At 29.9% G+C, this 15,773-nt stretch overlaps 1 protein-coding gene across 1 annotated transcript in view; it reads right to left on the bottom strand.

Moving 5' to 3' along the window:
* The window catches only part of LOC148282113 (uncharacterized), a 22,398-nt gene extending 6,625 nt beyond the window's left edge, over positions 1-15,773 (bottom strand). The window contains exons 1-13 of the mRNA XM_088225633.1: positions 15,639-15,773; positions 14,711-14,840; positions 12,645-12,790; positions 11,670-11,838; positions 11,124-11,269; positions 10,453-10,630; positions 9,549-9,696; positions 4,130-4,136; positions 2,664-2,793; positions 2,321-2,466; positions 1,407-1,575; positions 602-747; positions 330-507 (exon numbers count right to left, since the gene is read on the bottom strand). Coding sequence (XP_088081759.1) covers positions 330-507; positions 602-747; positions 1,407-1,575; positions 2,321-2,466; positions 2,664-2,793; positions 4,130-4,136; positions 9,549-9,696; positions 10,453-10,630; positions 11,124-11,269; positions 11,670-11,838; positions 12,645-12,790; positions 14,711-14,840; positions 15,639-15,641 — 1,696 coding nt within the window. The 5' untranslated portion in view covers positions 15,642-15,773. The remainder of the gene's footprint in view (positions 1-329; positions 508-601; positions 748-1,406; positions 1,576-2,320; positions 2,467-2,663; positions 2,794-4,129; positions 4,137-9,548; positions 9,697-10,452; positions 10,631-11,123; positions 11,270-11,669; positions 11,839-12,644; positions 12,791-14,710; positions 14,841-15,638) is intronic.

Genomic DNA, 15,773 nt, shown 5'->3' with positions numbered 1-15,773 from the left:
ACCACTGGAATTTCAACTGCTCTTAACTCCATCTCAATCCTAAGAAAAACTTCCTGTCCATCAGAGTTTCAGAACTTATCAAACATGGTTATCATGGCATATTCCACTACAGTCAACGAATTGAATAACCGCTTGGATGATTTTAAAAAGTAGAGCAAAGTAGAAAATATATGTACAAGATATAAACACTAACGCAAAGGCTGCTTGCTTATAATTTATAATCCGATATACTAAGAATTATCTTATGTAAAAAATATTGAAATAAAATTGTTATGAACCATGAAGTATTGCTTTAAATATACAGTATATTATTAATTTATTTTACTAACCGTATTGGGTGATGATTTTGATAAGTTTGTTGAGTTCATTTTGCTGCTCCGTCGCTTTGTTCAAATAATTTTTTTGTCCAGTCATAGTTTCTATTATTATACGACTGTATGAAAAAAGCATACTGTATGTTGTTCCCAGATAACATTTAAAACCCATTGCTAATCCTGCAGCCAAAACCTTAAAATAATTTATAGCAATAAAATATAACCAATCAATTTGTTTCTTGTTGAAAGAGTAATAATAATTGCAAGAATGTACAATGTTAATGTACCTGGTCTCCATTTAAAAATACAGTTTTACTGCTGCCAGAGACTCTCAATATCTCTGACGCTGTCTCCAAATCGGTTGAGGAGTAAATAATGCCCTCAAAATTTGCAATTTGTTTAGATGCCTCACTCACTAAAGCTGCCATGTCCACTAGAAAATTTGAGTAAAATTTCAGCAGTAATTTAAATCACAATGAATTATTATTGGTATCTCACGAAGGATTGGATTCGGAACCTCCTTCATAAGTTAAGTGTCTGAAGTCATTGTACCATGGGTCATCAGTTTTTTCAATTTGAAATATGAACACACGGCTAGTTTATTTTTTTAAATACACAACAGTCCCGTTTAACCTAATTTTATGGGACCGATGAGCTTTTGATTAAACGAAAATTCGGTTAAGCCAAAAAATATGTACATAGCATAAATGTATGGCATAGAATTAATTGAAATATGAAATTTCTAAAAACACAAAAACATTCCAGCATTATGAAATATAAAATAAAATAAAAAAATGTGATATTCTCTTTTGCTTCAAACGAGAAGAACATTTCTTTGCTATATGGTAATAAAAAAAGTTTTTCGGTGATTCGGTTAACCCGTAAATTCAGTTTAACTGGATTCGGTTCAACGGGACTGTTGTTTAAATGACTAAAATGAGTTGTGTACACAATATTATAAGAACATGTATTATTTTTATTGCTTTTTAAAAATAATACGAACTAAGCTAAAATCATTTTACCTATATGACTTAAATATGCAATATCAGGTTATTTCTACACTAAGTTTACCTGAAGAGAAATATTACTTACAGTTAACTCCCGTTAAAATAGGATCATGGTAATACAACAAAGGTATTGTAGATGCTTCTTCCGATATAATTTTCAGATAGCTCACTAAGTTTTCTACACTTGATGGCTTATTAAATAACTCAGGTAAGGTAACGATAGAATCAGCTCCCTTGTTAAGGGAATGTCTTGCCTGAAAACAAACTTCTTTTTATAGCTGATACAGCATAGAAATAACAATTTGTATTGCGGCAAGGCAAGCATAAGAATATTGTAAATCCCATGGTTTTGCTCGATAAGAGACCACTTAAAGTTGTAACCGTATGCATTTCCAAAAGCTCAAATCTTAACCTAGAAAGTTAAAGAAGAGAACTGGATCATCAGAAAGAATGAGAAAAAATTATGTTTCAAGAAACCTCTAAAAATCTAACCAGATTAGAAGATATTTTTTTCCAGGTAGTCTATATTTGATTAGATTAGAAACCACTGGGGAACTTCAGACACACCACAGACCAAATCACATTCCAAGATACAGAAAAAAAATTACTTACGTTGTATTCAAATAAGGTCAACGATATTATGTAACATTACATTTTTTACATATTTTTTTTGCACCACAACAGGCCAGGAGGCCTAATTACAGTGGTGAATTACATCACAAAGCACCCAGGCTTGAGAAAAATCACATTTAAATTTTTGTGTTCTCATCGGGAATCGAACCCGGAACCTTCCGTGCGTGAGTCAAGTGTCTTGACCACTACACCACGAAGGCCGCATTGACATTCAAATAATTGTTTATGTACTCTTTGATGAAATTTGTGGTTATTGATAATTTGAAATATGGAACAAATTTAAAGGCATTTTTATTTATTCAAAAAGATTCTCATGAGGATAAACATTGACTCATTATCTGTGTTTGATTTCAATGTATTTCTTACCATTGTTTTTACATCTGGAAGACATGCTCCACCAACGTGCACCATTATATGCATTCCTAATCTGTGGGCACTCGGCAGCCAACTCTCCACAACTTTTTTACGGTCTTGTAAACTCATAGACATCCCTTCCCCACATGGCCCATTCACTAAAATAAATAAGACTTAACTGCAAACATTTTTAAATTAGCAAAATAAGAACATATCCAAAAAGTAGAAATAAATTACAGCCATGTATGTATATATATGCTGTTTGGAAATATTTAATATGTGCACATTTTTAAAAAGTAGTTTTTAAATTGTCATGAATATCAAATAATCTCAATCACTTCTTTAATGAATTTACCTAGAACTCCCTTAATGTCTTCAGTGTACAGATGCTGAGCATATTTGCTTATTTCTTCAAAATGAACAAAGTAATTTTCTTTAAATGGTGTAAAAACTGAGGCCATCGCTCCTTGAAATGTAAAATGTACCTAAAATATTTCATTACATAAGTAAGTATGTATTATTTATTCATTCTTTTTAAATATTTTATTGGGTAAAATTATTTCCACAAGAAGTTTGGTCTCACACACTCCAGCATATGCGCAGAACCGACCAGTCAGATTATGGGAAGTATGGAAAGTTATAGAAAGTTACATCCTTCAAAAGAAATTGAACAGAAACATCAGTAACTCATATTATGGTACTTTATAATAATATATAATATGGTACTTTATACATATAATATTATATTATCATCATACCCAAATGTAAGATTTGTAGTTTGATAATTGAAGACATGGGTGGATGAAGGTGTCACGTCACAATTTTTTTTTAATGTACTTTTTTTATCCCTTTCGTATAAAAGCAACTACACTATCAAAAAGTAGCAGAAAACCAATCGAGAACGAATGAAGGTGTTATATTATCAATGATTGTACCGGTGTTCAAAACTTTAACCCTAGATAACTCTGCTTTTTGTTTTTGTCACACCCCTTTAACCACTCACGTCTTCAGTTAACATTCTTCTTTTTCTCATCTTTAAACACCCCCTAGTCACTTATATTTATTTTGTTTTTAGAAAATTAGTTTACTTTTTAAAATTTCTTTTATGATTTTTGGTTGGTTTTGTAATAAAATTTTCAAAATCTAAGAATTACTTCAAGATATGGATAGAACAATAAGGTTGTATAAATTAAAATTTTTGAAACGGGTACCTAACCTATGGCTGCCTAAGATTTAAATTGACATTGTTTTATGTAAAATCATAAATCGTGTCATCGGCGAAAATTTTAAGTGCAGAGCCTGGGACAAAGTGTAAATTTTTAGGAATATTTATAAACATTGTTTTAATTTCAAATAATAATTTCTCAATCTTTTAACTGATAATAAATTCTGGGCCTCGATTATGAACGGTTATCTTCATCCGTACATACTGAGATGGTATAAACTAATATCGATATTTATGTACGAAAGCGTGTATATTTGTATGAAAATTCAAAGTATCTTCGTCGGTAACCAGTAATTGAACATGTTTAGAAAAAAAAATTGTAAACATATTCTATTTTTCATACAGAAAACATAATTTTATTTTGCAGATAAATTTTAACTTCTCATTGTAATCGGGGCCTGAATGCTTTACCAAACAAAACATAACCTTCAAATAAATCATAAACAATACAATGAATTATATTGATTGTGATAACTATGGTATAGTTAATTTGGATTCTGTAGGTTGAACTAAATTTTTTTGTATTAATGAATAACAACATAATTTTAAACCATAATAGGCTAAATCAATTAAAAGTTAATGATTTAGTTATAAACTAAAGAGCTGAGAAATTAAACACAAAACACATTCACATAAACATAGTTTTTTTTAGAATCTACTAATAATTTACTCTCACCATCTTTTAAAAGTAAATTTTCAACATAGAAATCACCCAATTTCAAGTTTCAAGCAATCTGCGTCACAGATTACTAACTAACTGCTAACTTATAATCCCATGCATGTATAGGTCGAGTATAGGTATGTTTGTACAATATCATATCTAATACATTCTCAATAATACAGATTACACATTCTTAGCAATGAGGAACTTAGCCAAAAACAGGCTCATGTAAATATTCTGACAAATTGCCTTTTATTATTTGAATTATTATTTTTGTTTGATGTGTTTAATTTGTGTTTAAATAATGCAACACAAAGATCTTGAGAAGTTGGAATATATTTTTGATTTATTAAGTTAGTTCATAATACAAACTTTTCACAAAATAAAATTTATCATGAACGTTTTTTTTAATTGATTAAAAATATTTTAAGGTTTTCCATTTATTTTCTTCTTCTTTGGGATATTTTAAAGGATCATTTATTATATCTTATTGTAAATAAACATTACATATTTAGCTAATGATACTGCAATTATTGTAAAATGTGTGTAAAAAATATTTCTATTTTTATGATGATGTAACCAAATTATAATGGCTTATTTTGTATTAGTCATTACGAGGTCACAGCATTCTATTTGTGTACTGCTTTTTTCAAAGTTTTACTATTAGAGAAAAGTGATAAAAATACCAGTGCCCTCAATATTTTTTCTACTCTTTTTTGACAAATTAATTTACCTATTTTAAAAAAATATTTTCCATTAAATTATAAATATCTGAAAAGTAATTTTAAGCACCAAAATAAGCTAAGTGGCCGAATAGTAATATTGCTTTACATAACACTCAACCTAGAGGAAAATGTTGTTTTGGTCTCACTGGAAATTGAACCCCGAATAAGAAATAAATTAAATCGATTGTTTTTAGGAATTGAAAATCTATAAATAATTGTACATATTTATTTTTATTATTTTCTAAAATAATCTTGAGGTCAATCAATGTGCATTGTACTCTTTACTTAACAGTGCTTCTCAAACTACTTGTATGAGATGGAGTGTTTAAAAATGCTGTTTTAATTGTAAATATAAAAAAGTTACATCCACAAAAAAAATGTTTTTGAAGTTATTTTTACTTTTAGAGTTTCATCGCATTATTTTTTATTTCGTTCTACTAAACTGTTATTTTACCAAAGTAAGTGTAAAATTCCTCAAGCTTACTTTTCCATTAGTCAATTTACATAATTTATTATTAGGTATTTATTGTAGAATATAAAAAACACAGATCTTTAGTTTGGTGTTTTTTGAAGTCCCAATAAAATTATTATTTTATAAACGATCTATTGATAAAACAAAAAAGTTTTAAATGTTCTGGTATAAACAACCAACAGGAAACCTGTTGTTATGTAGCAGATGTGTAAGTATGTACATACATAATATATGTTAGATTTGATTATACCACAGGATGCTAGATAAATTTAAATCAAACATTTGCAGCACTAAATACATTTGCATAATATGGTGGCTACCAAAAAATCATTTAATGAATTAAATATTATTTAAATATGAGATCTTATGTTATAAATGCATGGGAAATAAATCATTTACAGACTGGGATCTTAACCTAAAGGTCTCCAAAGATTAATCATCTTAATTTTATTATAAAATGTTTATTATACCTAATTATGCACCATTGAGTGTAAATATGTGTAATTTATTTTATTTTATTTATTGGGGATATCAACAGTAATACATTTAACAAAAATACAACAAATAAAATATACAGAGAATAAAACCAATGACAGATATCCACAGAAATACATTAAATACACATACAATACATACTAGTGTGTTTGTGTGAGTGTAAGTGAGTGAGAGGGTGGGTGTTATATTGGAATGAGGGTGGACATGTGTGTAAATATTGCACAAGTGTCAAGTGTCGAAAATATAAATATATTAAAAATATTAAGAATTAGAGATATAATATAATAAAATAAAATAAAATAAGACTTTATTATTGAAACTAAGTATAAGACAAAAAAGTATGTTTTAAGACGCGCATTTTAAATGTTATTTTTTTACAATCAAATGGATCAATAAGGGGAAAGTTCAAATTATATTCACTAACAAAACGTATAAGTGGAGAGTTCTGGGCATAGTTCGTACGAACTGCTGGCAGATGAAATAGAGAGCTCGACTTGTGACGGGTGCGGTAGCTGGGGACATTTAATGATAACTCCGACAAAAGAGCCGGACTATTAAGGCGTCCACTAAGTATGTCATGAAGCACCCCCATGTCCAACAGTAGACGGCGATCTTCTAAAGTAAGCAAGTGGTGTTTTTTGCAGGAAGACATATAATTGAGATTGGTATACCTGCATCTCCAGTTAAGATGTCTAAGAAATGTCAATTGAATTTTTTCGAACTTATTGTGGAGACCAAACAGAAGAGGCATACTCGAGCAAACTGCGAACATGAGCAAAGTAGACTATTTTAATACACGCGATATCTTTAAATACCTGACATGTACGAAGTACAAAACCAAGGTTTCTATGTGCGCGGGTCAGTATGTCATCGAAGTGATTCTCAAATGTAAGTTTGCTATCAAGAATAACACCCAGATCGCGTACGGTATCAACTTTCTGAACAGGTTAATACAGTAGAACTTCGTTTAACCGAACTACAGTCATTTGGATTTCCAAAATATCCGGAGAGTTATCAAGAAATAAAAAATAAAAAATGTTATAATAACAAATAAAAATGTTATAATAACAAATAAAAATGGATGCTGGCGGCCGGCGTGTCTATTCGTCAAAGCGAGATTAACTTTTCTAGCCATGTTTAGTAAGTTTTTATGTGATAATGTCTGGCACTCAGGATAGTTGGAGTTTTACTATGAAAGTAATATAAGTATGTTTACGTCCATAAGTATGGAAAAAAAAGTTTCATATTTTTACTACTATTTTTAAAAATAAAACATGTAAACATTTTGCAGAAATTGAAAATATGAATTTAGTCACTTTTAAAAATAAACCAGCAATACTAAAAGTATCGCCTATCAGGAGAGTTCAACTTTTTGGTTTCTAAACTAAATATATTGTTAAAAAAAAACTTATAATGTTTTCAATGAAAAAAATTATCCCTAATAAACGTGAATACCATTAAGTTTTATTAATTATTCATGTTTGTACAATACAGGTGCATCACATTAGTATAGATGTCTATGGAAACTTTATAATAAGAACTATTATAATTTATAACTACTTCATAGTATGGGTGCAACATATATTAAATAGACATTTTTTTATCATATATACAGCCTAAGCCAATGAGGAAATGCAGCCCAACGGGAAATTGAATACAAAAAATGTTTTCCTAAGCGCTGTCAAAATAAGAGCAATTTTAACAGTTTTTTAAAATGGACAAAAAAAAATATTGAAAAAAAATAAAACGAACAACATTGAACGTCGTCACTAGTTTGTATTTATCAACCAATGAAAAAAGAGTTATGGAAGATTTCTGGTTTACTTACCGTCAATGGACCAATTGGCAGAACTGACCAAGAAGAAGTGGAAGAAAACTTGAGACACCACACACGGAGTAATTTCAGAAATACAAAACTTTAAAAATCATAGCGCAGAAAATACAATACCTATTTAAAAAAATATATATTTACTGGCTTATTTTTATGGTATATTAACCAATAAATTAAAGAAATAAAGAATTGGGTTGTGGTTCCGTGAGTAGTATCTCGGACTCACGGCTCAAAGATCCGTGGTTCGAATACCACTCAACTTCGATTCCCATTTTCTAAAAGTGAGTTATTTACAACTCGTTGAAAATGGCCCTGAGAATGAAATATTTGGGTAAATCATAAGAATGCGAATATTTATTTAAAAAATAAATTTAAAAAAACACAGAACTCCCTCATTACAACAGTTATAATATGAAGAAACATATGTACAAGAAGCTGAACAAAAAGAACATGAAACCTTTATGTACAAACATAAATATTGAATGAAGAAGTTCAACCCTACGGGAAATTGGATAAAAAAAGTGTATTCTTAGGCACGGTAAAAATTTAAGCATTAAATTGTGCTTTGAAGTTTTTTGAAAATGTATAAAAAAAATAAATGATTTTAATAAAAACAAACTACTTTGCGTGATGTCACTAGTTCTTCCGAATCAACCAATGATAAGAGAGTTGTGATAGATTCTGGTTTGCGGTAAGTCAACTGACCAATCACCAGAACTCATTGAGAAGAAGGACAAGAGAACTTGAGACGACACATGCAAAGTAATGTCAAAAACACAAAATTTAAAAAAATCATAGCGCTGATAATACGATACATAAAAATAAAAAATAAATTTTTGGCTTGGTATTAAACTTAGACTATTAAAGTCTATTAACATCATAAAAACCACAGAACTTCCTCATTGAAATTTTGACCTTGCAATAATAATCAAGATTGGTTGTGTTTAAGGTTAAATATTAGCATTTAAGCATGTAAATGTTATATTATAATATACCATAATACATACATGTGTATATTGTATACATATTTATAATGCATGTATGAATATGTAAAAAGGATGAAACTACTAATAACTTTTTTTTCCCACAAATCGAAAACAAAAGTATTTTGATTACTATATGTCTGATCAGGAAGTTCTTAATTATTTTACATTAATATTTTTTAACTTAAATCTTTGAGTCTCTTTTGTGAAATGTTCTTCATTAGTAATGAGAGGGCCATGTTCAGAAGATCAAAAGTTTAAGAAGTTTTCAGAAGAAATAAAAAAAACAGAGGTTCAGTGATGCCAAAATGTTTATTTTTTAAATGATTTCTTGGGCATCAATATAAAAATAATATTTAGAAGCGATTTCTTGAAAATGTACCTAAAAAACAGTTTAAATTTACACTACATTTACATCTTTTATAAACATTGCCTTTGTGGGCGCTACATAAAGTTTTCAAATGAAATATTACAGTATGCCTTGTTTACTTGTTTCGCCTACAAGCACGCTTATTAAGCATTTGAACACACTTGGTACCTGTGGTGTCATTATTCACAAATTAGTTTGCCAATAATATATGCCCATTTGTAAAAACTCCACAGATTTAATAGAACTACTAGGCAGATAGGCTTATGAAAGATGAACCCACATGTAAAAACTAAAGCTAGGCTTGAACACATCCGTATGTCAAAAAAATTATGGTGGCGTCAAAATACAGCAAAATTAAAATCCATTAGTCATTTTAATAAAACCAAATTCGATTTTAAAAAGTATTTTTAACTGGCCCCACATCTTTTTAAAAAAATATTTTAAAATGTAAAACAGATTTGCATTGTATGAGCTTTACTAGAACAGTTTAATGCCTTTTGTTGTAAATTCTTTAATCATTTGTTTACGCTGCAGAGGTGTTAGGGGTCGTAAAGGAGGCCTCGGTGGGCCGACTTTTACTCCTGTCAATATCTCCATTGCCACTTTCATTGTAGAAACCCAACTTCCTGTAAAAACAAATAAATTGATGTAAATAAAGAGTAAATCATTATATATTACAATAAGTGAAAGCTGACTATTGGTCACAGAGAGTTTCAGAGATCGATAACAGCTGATTGCCATCTAAACAATATTTGAGCCATAGTTACAAAACCCGCTCTGTAGGCTTTTTCTTCACCATCATTTTCCTATCTGAACCTATTGGTGCATAGGGTACTGCACTAGCACTTGATACATGGAAGCTAAGGTGACCAGTCTTACATATTAACATTGAAATATTGCAGTGTAGAATCACCTTTAAAACCAATATTTCACGCCTACCCTGACAGAAATCAAACCCAGGACCTCAAGAATGGTAGGCAAAAAAAAGAGTTGAAAAGCCAATAATAGGTTATAAGCCCTGTAAATGTCTTAATTTCCATATTCTATAATAATTCCTTTATTTCTTGGAATAATATCTGTCTCCATTACCGAGAATAAGAAGAATATAGTTATGTGTGTGAACCAGGGCCCTGGAGGACTGTTTTCTCGACTCGATGGCTACTCTCGTGTAAAAACCCTGGAAATGGATATCAAGTGGGATAAGTCCACCTCGAAAGACTGATCTCCATACTAAGATAGGCTGCAATCGGAGTACCAATACTAGCTATGCAGTTCCCCATGCGCTTCTAGGCGGATGGGGAAACGATGATGATATTTACTAGAATTTTTCTAAATGGTCTAATGAAGCATTAAAGGTTAATAAATTAATTAATTGAAGGTACCATTCCGAGTGATAATGTCAATAATTTCATTGAGTTCTGCCTGTATTTTATTGGCTTCCTTAATGTTTGCATCTTTACTGTGGACTTTCTGAAGGATGGCATAACCCAAGGGGTGGGTCATGTTGAAGGTAGTTCCAATACTGGAGTCGAATCCCAGGGCTCCTGCAGCCACTAGCAACTAGAAGATGAAAAAATATAACTTACTAGATAATGTGAAAACAATAATAGTGGAAATAAAATCTCTCAAAAAGGGGGATTGCAGTTTTTATGATTTTTTTTTATAGTAATAGTTAAAAAAGAGCGGTACCTAATGAAATAAAACGTCATAGCCGCCTTATTGGTGTTGCCAGCAACTTCATATTTTTTACTAATATACTAATTTTAAATAAATTATTTAGAAAGTTTCATTTGAATTGATTTGTTATTTACACATTACTCTGTGTTTTTTTTTTAATGTTCTACTCTTGTGGAAAAGAGCCAGTCTCAATGTTTGGAGATTAAATCATGTGTAATATTATGTTATATTTTATTTTTTCAAATTATAAGATGTTTTTGGCTTGTTGTACGGTGATAAAAAACTTGCTGAATTTCCAACTGTTCAGAGATTTTATAACAAATCTTGATATTTAAATAGTAAATGGTGTGTTCTAGAAATTATTAAATTGAGGTACCTGATCAGCTCCTAAAAAGACAACATTCTCTTTTCCACAAGCCTTTAACACCTCAGCACCTTCCTGGAGATTGGTAGATGTAAATTTAAGACCACGGAATGTTTTGATTGTCTTGGAAGCTTCTTTTACTAATGCTGGCATATAAACTGTAATATGTGTTGTAAAATATATAAGTACCTGATAATTTTATTTGTCTCATGTTTAAAAACACAAAAAGGAAATTTATTAATTTTTCTAGCAGAAGCAAAATTTAATCTGCCAAACCTAGGATCTTCTTAAATGAAAATTTTGCAATAATCAGAAAAATATAGTGCATGTATGAGTGCATGAGATTTTTATGAAATTTTACATAATTTAAAAAATAATAACACAAATAAATGACAGTTCTGGACATATTTATTATTACTCATAATAAAAATCATCATATAAAGAACACGGTAAATATAGTCAAGATTGTCTGGTTTTGTATTCTTAGAACATATTTGTAATGTGACCTGGAGGTGGTGGATTTATAGTGGTGGTATGTAATGACGATTCTGTACTTACTGTTAACACACGACATGGCTGGGTTGTGGTAATACAAAAGAGGTGTTTTCGGAGCAGCTGTGGCAACTATGTCAAGATAAGACACAAGATCCGAGACATCAGTTGGTTTGAAGAACAATTCTGGCAAAACCAATAAAGAATCTGCTCCAATCGATTCAGCATGCTTAGCCTAAAAAACAACAACTAGGTAATTGTGTTACTTGTCTCCTTTTAAATGTATTTTTTTAATTGTATCTATGTTTAATTTTTCAAAAAACCTTTGGAAAAATACAACTGGACTGATTCTGTTTTTACTGTTAACCTACAAATAAGTATTATTAGATGTTAGTCTAGTAAAATCAATTTTTTGTTTGTTTATTTGTATATTTTAGAAAACATATTGGCGGCTTATTGATATAAGCAATATATTTCAAGCGACCAAAAACAGATTGGTCAAGATTTAAAAGTAATGAAAAAAAAAACATCCATTTTTATTTTAAAAACATAAATAGCATTTGAAAAATATATATATAATAATATACATATACTTGCAGAAATACAATAAGCTGAGTTTTCAACAGTTTTAAAAAAAAAATTATACATCCTAAGAAGGATGATTTCTGCCATTAAGGGTAAAATATAAACATGGCATTAGGAATATAATTTAGTAAAAATTTAAGCCAAGAAAACCTAAAAATTTACCTCATTTTGTGACAGTTATTTTCACAAAAAAAATATTCAAGGCCTTGGATAATAGTGGCACATTTCTAAGAAATCAATAAAATATTTAGGTAGAACCAGAGATAATGTAGAACTATTACTGGTAGAACTGGCTACTTTTTCCCTCGTCTGTCATGTTTTATCACCATGTTCTAATCTATGGTATAATATATTATTTTAAAATTCAGTTCGTTTTCAAATAAAGAAAAATGAATTATACAGAATCCTTGAAAGTTATTTTGTTGAATTATATTTTTTATTAAAAAGATAACATACCAACTCAATAACATCAGGTAAAGGAGCTCCTCCAACCTGTACCATGACATGAATTCCCACTTCATGAGATTTCTTCACCCAAATCTCGGTCCCCCGTTTGCGCTCCACTACACTCATAGACATTCCTTCGCCACTCGTCCCATTCACTAAATAATTTAAAAATAAAAACTTTAGGTACCTATTTAATAAGACGCTGCCCATTTCATAAATCTTTATTCACCTTAGCCATTTTCTTGAGAATTGAAAAGAAAGGAAGTAAATAAATACATTCAGGGTGTTCATTAAACCCTGTCACACCCGAAACCACTATGATCAGTATGGGCAAGAAAATATATTAGCATTGGCAATGTGTAAGCTGGCTCCCGACAGTAGGTATATTAATTTTGTTTTGTCACAGCGCAAAATTGGAATAGGAAAGGAAATTGAGATGGACTGACCTTTTGTAGATTTTTGTTTGTCACACTGATAATCTCTTTTTCAATTAAATTTAGTTTGAGCTTATTATTAATTATATTTTTACACGATGCGTTATACCGAAATCGATTTGGCGATTAACATGTACATAAGTTTCGAGTGAGCACTGACCGCAGGTGACAAAATAATAAATTAAATAGTTTTTGGAACTTCATACAGGTGCAAAAGGGCCAGGATTGAAGTTGGCGAGAAAAAAAGGAGACAGGTATAGGAATTTATTTACGCTGTGACACATTTTCAAACAGCCTAACCAATCATATTAAAAAAAATATTTAGAACAAAGAATTTTTTTAAATTAAAATATAAAAAAAAAAAAACAAATGGTTGCTTACATCTGCAGGGGAGAAGTGAGGGGAGCGCGGCCGCGTGGTTGTCGGCGTATCAGACTCCCTCCCCCCTCGTTTTTCCCCAGCAGAAGTAAGCGACCATAAGCTTTTTTTGGCATTTCATTTTTTTAAATTTTATTCATTCAAAAAATTTATTTTAATATGCCAATTTGTCTGCTTGCTAATACTGATCCTCGTGGTTTCGGATGTGACAGGGTTTAATGAACACCCTGTATACCTGCATAAATAAATGAACAGTATTTTTTATCATAGTTAATTTTTTAAAACTGTTTTGTGTTTGATAATTTATTATACTGCATCTTAATCTGATTTTCATGACTTTTGAGATAAATACAGAGCATTAAATTTTTTGTTTATGTGTGCGTGACCAAACGTTTGCAAATAAAATAGTCTAATGTGCCTATTAACACAAGTGAAATTTATATGTTTACTTGGTTCACCCAAAGGCACTAACAAATCAATATAGGCTTACAAAACATTCAAATGCACTGTACATACGTACTAGTAGCATTTATCTGAATCCTTATGCCATGTATCAATTTTAGACCACATTGGAGTGTTCAACATTTTCTGAGGAAGTTCAGTGAAAGGGAAATTTTATTTTTATTTTATTTTACAAATATCGTTTGATCAGTGCAAAGTTTTCTAAAGGTTTAGTAATTTTGAAATTACATTGCAAGTTCAGTCAGTGAGTTCTGCTTATTGGTGAGTTGGCTTCCCGGAAACCAGAAATCTATCACTACGCTCTATCATTGGTTGATTTGGAAGAACTTGTAAATTAGTTTATTTGAATTAAAATCTTTTTTTTTTTCATACATTTTTAAGATTACTTCGCTTTACAATTAAGTGCTCTAATTTTTAGCATGTGAAATAAAATATTTTTTAGTTTCTATTTCCCGTAGCATTGAACTTCCTTATAATTTTTAAAAAATAATCATATTCAGTTACATATTTTTCTTTTTTAAAAAAAAATATTAGCATTCTTATAATTTACTCAAATATTTAAATTTTGGTGGCCATTTTCAACGAGTTGTAAATAATTCACTATTAGAAAATGGAAATCAAGTTGGGATAGAGTGGGGTTTGAACCTCAGACCTCTGGCCCGTGAGCCTGCAACACTAGCCACGGGACCACAACCCGTTTCTTCTCTATTGTTCGTTTTAATGTTTTGCATATTTTAATATGCATCCTTATTACCTCTAACTCAAATAATACAAAGTGTATAAAATGACAGTGATAATTACCCAAAATTCCTTTTATTCCTTCGTTGTTTAGGAAATCAACGTACTTTGGAATGACATTTAAATTTAGGGAAAAATCATCATTGAATGGGGTCAATACGGGAGGCATAAGCCCTCGAAATGTGAAGTTAACCTATAAATAAATAACAAAAGGTGAATGTATAATAGAAGTGTTTATGAAAATATTGTATAGCATTATTTTATTGCCCTTGTTTGTCTTACCAGCCTGACAATGTTATTCATGACAAAACCCGGTCACTGGTAAAAATTATAAATAAAAGTGGAATGAAACGAAAAAGAACTAAAACTTGAAAAAAATTGTAATAAACATGGACATAATACAAGAATATCAGAACAATACCACATACAACATTCTTAAACAAGACAAGGACAATCGAGACTAATAAATCAGGGACTGAAATTTTATAATAAACTACCAGACAAAACTAAACAAAAGACTCGGACAAACTTTTCAAAAGGCGTTAAAAATAAAATTATCAACAACAGAGTATAAATAAAAAATTATATGTTATTTTTGTTAAATGAATGTAATAATCCATAAGGGTTGACAAATAAATTTCAAATAAAAAAAATATTAAAAAAAACTGTACCTATACGTATTTTTATTATTATAATTAAAATGCAGTTACACCAAGAAATGTCAGTAGAAAAACTCAATCTATTTCCTACATAGATTTATGTTCCTTTTGTTCGATTTCTTGATATATGATTCTTCATATAACTGTTGTAATTGGCGTAGGCCATATAATTTATATTAAATAACTAAATACATTGTTTTTTTTTAATATGTGCAAACATACAATATTTTTTATTAATTTGAAATGGTCATTAAATAACAAATTTATTTGTATAAACTTGAAATTGGTCACTACAAAATTTCAGTAAATAAACAAAAATATAATAAACTCACCATTTTAGCTTTGAAATATCACACCCAATGTAATCAGTACCGTTTAAGTTACCTGAATACCCATTCAGATGATTAAAAGGATAGCAAAATATTTATATCTATTATTTAAACTTTGACTTGACATTTCAGGTGCAG

Source organism: Micrasema longulum, unplaced genomic scaffold (assembly GCF_059751315.1).
Source record: "Micrasema longulum isolate JH-2025_06_02 unplaced genomic scaffold, ASM5975131v1 h1tg000376l, whole genome shotgun sequence".
NCBI lineage: Eukaryota > Metazoa > Arthropoda > Insecta > Trichoptera > Brachycentridae > Micrasema > Micrasema longulum.
The sequence above is the reverse complement of the archived record's forward strand: the minus strand, read 5'-3'. Positions and strand labels throughout refer to the sequence as shown.